General features: G+C 39.0%; 1 protein-coding gene across 1 annotated transcript; it reads left to right on the top strand.

Moving 5' to 3' along the window:
• Nucleotides 1-2288: 2288 nt before the first annotated feature.
• On the top strand, nucleotides 2289-4263 carry LOC102975764 (nephrocystin-1-like). Its single transcript, XM_024124370.1, is given in 6 exon segments — nucleotides 2289-2799; nucleotides 2802-3152; nucleotides 3155-3706; nucleotides 3709-3786; nucleotides 3789-3845; nucleotides 3848-4263. Coding segments are annotated over 6 exon segments (1965 nt in total).
• The last annotated feature ends 823 nt before the right edge of the window (nucleotides 4264-5086 follow it).

Raw genomic sequence — 5086 nt, forward strand, 5'->3', positions numbered from 1 at the left:
CCAGCCCCAACAATTACTGACGTGGCCAATCACATTTCATCCATACTCTCACTCACTATCCCATCTTATTTTATTTTATATCATAAAACTTTAAGTACTATTTAATTTTTTTAAAATTTATTTTATTGAAGTATAGTTGATTTACAATGTTGTGTTAATTACTGAAGACAGCCGTCATTTTTTAAAATTTATTTTATTGAAGTATAGTTGATTTACAATGTTGTGTTAATTACTGTACAGCAAAGTGATTCAGTTATATATACATTCTTTTTCATATTCTTTTCCATTATGGTTTATCACAGGAAATTGAATATAAGTATATACTATTTAATTTTAAATTAATAATTAAATACCTGCAGATGATAGGAATTTGTGAAAAGATATCACTATATACCAAACTGCTTTGCAACCAAAAGAAAAATAACAGTAATCACTACCTCAGAGAACATGGCCCAATAGGAACTTTATCAAAGTTGGTACATGTACTCCAGATATACAATGGAATACTACTCAGCCATAAAATAGAACGAAGTAATGCCATTTGCAGCAACATGGATGCAACTGGAGATTATCATACTAAGTGAAGTAAGTCAGAAAGAGAAAGACAAATACCATATGATACCACTTTTACATGGAGTCTAAAATATGGCACAAATGAATCTACCTACAAAACAGAAACAGACTCACAGACACACAGATCAGACTTGTGGTTGCCAAGGGGGAGGGGAGGATGGAGAAGGATGGACTGGGAGTTTGGGGTTGGTAGGTGCAAACTATTACATTCAGAATAGATAAACAAGGTCCTACTGTATAGCACGGGGAACTATATCCAGTCTCCTGGGATAAACCATAATGGGAAAGAATATTTTTAAAAAAGAATGTATGTGTATAACTGAGTCACTTTGCTGTACAGCAGAGATTGGCATAGCATAGTAAATCGACTATACACCAATTTTTTAAAAAAGTTGGTACATGTACTAGACAGCATAATACACTGGGAATGAATATGGACACGGGTAATGAAAGTGACAAAAGCACACATCTTCCCTCCAAATGTGGCTCCGAAAGGAATTTTAACTAAAATTAAAGTCAGAAGATTAAAACAAATAAGTATCAGGAATTAGGCTATCAGCAAAATATGGCTACAGCATACTGAAATGAAAGGGCAGTGTCCACATCTGCCCCTCCCCACTTATTAATAGATAATGTCTTAAAGTGATGGTTTCCAGTAACCACAGTGAGGTACACTGCATGTTAGAAACACTGCTTGGGGTGCAAATGCTGCACTCCTTTATGTGACAAGATGAAGAAAGGAGAAATAGTGTGAGGCAGTAGCTAATTCAGAATATGTGTAATAAAAATGTAAAAATAATTCTTTTTTCCTCCTAATATATAATAAGCAGAGAAAAAGGCAGAGAATACACAATAGGCACATAAAGGCAAAAAAAAAAGCCAAATTCTGTTTCCCCATCCCCACCCAGGGAAGTAAAAGAGGTCAAATCAAAGACTGTATTAAAATCAAGGATCCCATAGTATTATAAATGTAAATGTTAAAGGACATATCAACGTTTCTTGTAGATTGTGAAATTCATATTTGACATTTCAAGAGAATGTTAAAATGTTTTTTTAAGTTAATATATGGAGATGGTTAAAAATTTTTTTAGAATGGTGCTAAAGGCCTATACATGAAAAGTTGTGTCGTTCTCTCTCATTTCCCATCCCTCAGTTTCCCTGTTCCTCTCCACAGAGGTAACCACTCTTGTTGGGTTCCTGTGTATCCTTCCAGAAATTGGCACACGCATGTGTATACACCCCTGCACACACACAAAGGGGAGCATACCATGCATACTTACTATAGCTCGAAGAGGGCTCCATGTCAATACATATACCTCTATCTCTTTTTGGCCATGTGGTATTCCATATAGACCATAATTTATTAGCCTCACATTGGTGGAAATGAGAGTGGGTTCCAGTCTGGGACCATTATAAATGATGCAATGAATATCCTCACCTTTATGCTCATGTAAGGGTACATCTGTAAGATAAATTTGGTGGGAATTTTTCAAAATAAAGTTTTATATCCTACAGAAAATGGTACATAGTGTATTTCCAATGACGTTGAGTGAACTTCATGTTCTAATTCCAGTTTGAGCATGTGCTTCATAAGGAAAAGTCGGCTCTTGATTATTTATGAGAGGGTTGCCCTGTGAGGATTTTCATATAGCGGCTCTGGCTGAGCCTCCTGCTGCAGCACTGGTCAAAAAGGGATTGAGGCCGAGGCGAAGGAGATGCTAGCGAGGCAGCAGCGCGATCCCCTCCAGTCCCTGCAGCGTCGCAATCAGGAACTGAAGCAGCAGGTTGATGATGTGCTTTCTGAGAATCGATTGAAAGGAGCTCTAGAAGCCAGTAAAAGGCGAGATATTTACCAAAGATGTATCCAATTAAAACAGGCAATAGATGAAAATAAAAATGCTCTTCAAAAATTAAGCAAAACTTATATTCTCTCATAGGCTGATGAACCTGCCCCTGTTGGGAGTTACAATCAGAAGAAAGAGGAGGAACACAATCTTTTGGATAAGCTTACCCACCAACTGCAGGAACTTGCTGTGTCCATAAGTAGAGAAAATGGCGCTGAAACTGGGGCACTTACTAAAGGAGAGGACGACGGCAATTCTGCTGAAGAAGATGAAGAAGAAGAAGAAGAAGAAGAAGATGAAGAGGCCACAAGTGGAGAATACATTGCTGTTGGAGATTTTACGGCTCAGCAAGTTGGAGACCTTACATTTAAGAAAGGGGAAATTGAAAAAACTCTGACGGTGGGTGGATGGCTAAGAATGCCAAAGGAAACAAAGGTCTTATTCCCAGAACGTACTTGGAGCCCTATAATAAAGAAGAAGGCCAGGAGTCTAGTGAAGAAGGCAGTGAAGAAGATGTAGAGGTAGGGGATGAAACAACAGAAGGCGCAGAAGTTAAACTAAGAACCGATTCTCATTGGAGTGCTGTCCGAAAAGCCATCTCAGAGCAGATTAACACTGTCGACGTATTGACCACGATGGGAGCTATTCCTGCCGGGTTCAGGCCTTCCACCCTCTTCCAGCTTCTGGAGGAAGGGAATCAATTTCGAGCAAGTTACTTCTTACAACCAGAGCTCACTACTCACAACTGGCCTTCAGAGATCTAATGTGGGATGCTAAAACAGGCTCTATTAGGTCAAGACCAAGTCGTGTTTCCTTGATTCTGACCCTCTGGAGCTGTAAGATGATTCCTCTTCCAGGAGTGAGCATCCAGGTTCTGAGCAGACACGTGCGCTTCTGTCTGTTTGACGGCAATAAGGTTCTGAGCAACATTCATACAGTCAGGGCCATATGGCAACCTAAGAAACCCAAAACATGGACCTTTTCTCCCCAGGTTACTGGCATCTTGCCCTGCTTGCTTGATGGTGATTGTTTCATCAGGTCCAATTCTTCTTCTCCAGATCTTGGAATATTATTAGAACTTGGAATTTCTTATATTCGCAATTCAACTGGTGAAAGAGGAGAATTAAGTTGTGGCTGGGTGTTTCTTAAACTTTTTGATGCCAGTGGAATTCCTATTCCAGCAAAAACTTATGAACTCTTCTTGAATGGAGGCACCCCTTATGAAAAAGGTGTTGAAGTGGACCCTTCAGTATCCAGAAGAGCACATGGTAGTGTTTTCCATCAGATGATGTGAGAAGGCAGCCTCAACTTCTAGTAAAACTGAGATATTTGAACAGAAGATCAAGGAACATGCTAAGTCTACTGCCGGAAGTATGTGCTCCGTTCATTTGTTGATATTTTATTGCCAGATTCTTGGAGACGTGCTCCTGAAAGGATGAGCATGCACAGTGCTGATTTAATTAGTAATCTAGTGCTGGCCACCTTCCCCAAGCTCTTGGAGCAGCCTGACATACTGGATGCACTCAGGAGTTCCTGGGCTGAGAAAGAGAGTACATTAAAAAGATCAGAGAAGAGAGATAAGGAGCTCCTGAAGGCTGTGTTCCTCCTGGTTTACCACGACTGCGCGCTCCCCCTCATCCACTCCGCACTCCTGCCCCTGTTCAGGTGGGCAGAGGAGGAGACCGAGGCCGTCCGATGGAAGGTCATCGCCGACTTCCTCAAGCAAAACCAAGAAAACGAGGGCGCCCTCCAGGCTCTGCTGTCGCCAGCGGGGCTCCATGAACCTTTCGACATTTCAGAGCAGACCTATGACTTCTTGGGTGAAATAAGAAAGAATGCATCCTGACAGCGGTGCCCCTTGACCTTCCACTTCCCGCTGAATCTGATAGACCCTCCATGACAATCTGCATCGCATGACAAAACCAGAAGTAACTGTCCCATCATAACTTAGGCTTTATTCTTTTTTGTTCAGGCCACATTCTATAAGAAATATTTATTTGATAATTTGAATATGTGTTAATACAATGAAGTAAATTTTTATAAGGAATACTATTATATCTAAATTTAAAGAGAATTGTTTTTCAAAAACCAACTAACAAATTTGTTTTGTTTTTCTTTTTTATTGAGTATAGTTGATTTACCATATTATGAAAGTTTCAGGTGTACAATATAGTGATTAACAATTTTTAAAGATTATACTCCATTTAAAGTTATTAATACTAGCTATATTCCCTGTGCTGTACAATATATCCTTGTAGCTTATTTATTTTATACTTAATAGTTGTGCCTCTTAATCCCCTACCCCTATCTTGCCTCCCCGCACTGGTAACCACTAGTTTGTTCTCTATATCTGTGAGTCTGTTTCTTTTTTTTATTGAAGTATACTTGATTTACAACGTTGTGTTAATTTCTTCTGTATAGCAAAGTGACTCAGTTATACATATATATACACTCTTTTTTATATTCTTTTCCATTATGGCTTATCATAGGATATTGGATATAGTTCCCTCTGCTATGCAGTAGGACCTTGTTGTCCGTCCATTCTGTATGTAATACCAAGTAACATTTAAGTTAACTGTATCTGTAGATTTGTATGAAAGCAAGATTTTATCAAAAGCTAAATTTATGACTATTCAAGAAAGTGAAAATATAATCCACAGAATAGGAGA

The sequence above is a fragment of the Physeter macrocephalus genome, chromosome 1 (genome assembly GCF_002837175.3).
Source record: "Physeter macrocephalus isolate SW-GA chromosome 1, ASM283717v5, whole genome shotgun sequence".
NCBI classification, from domain to species: domain Eukaryota; kingdom Metazoa; phylum Chordata; class Mammalia; order Artiodactyla; family Physeteridae; genus Physeter; species Physeter macrocephalus.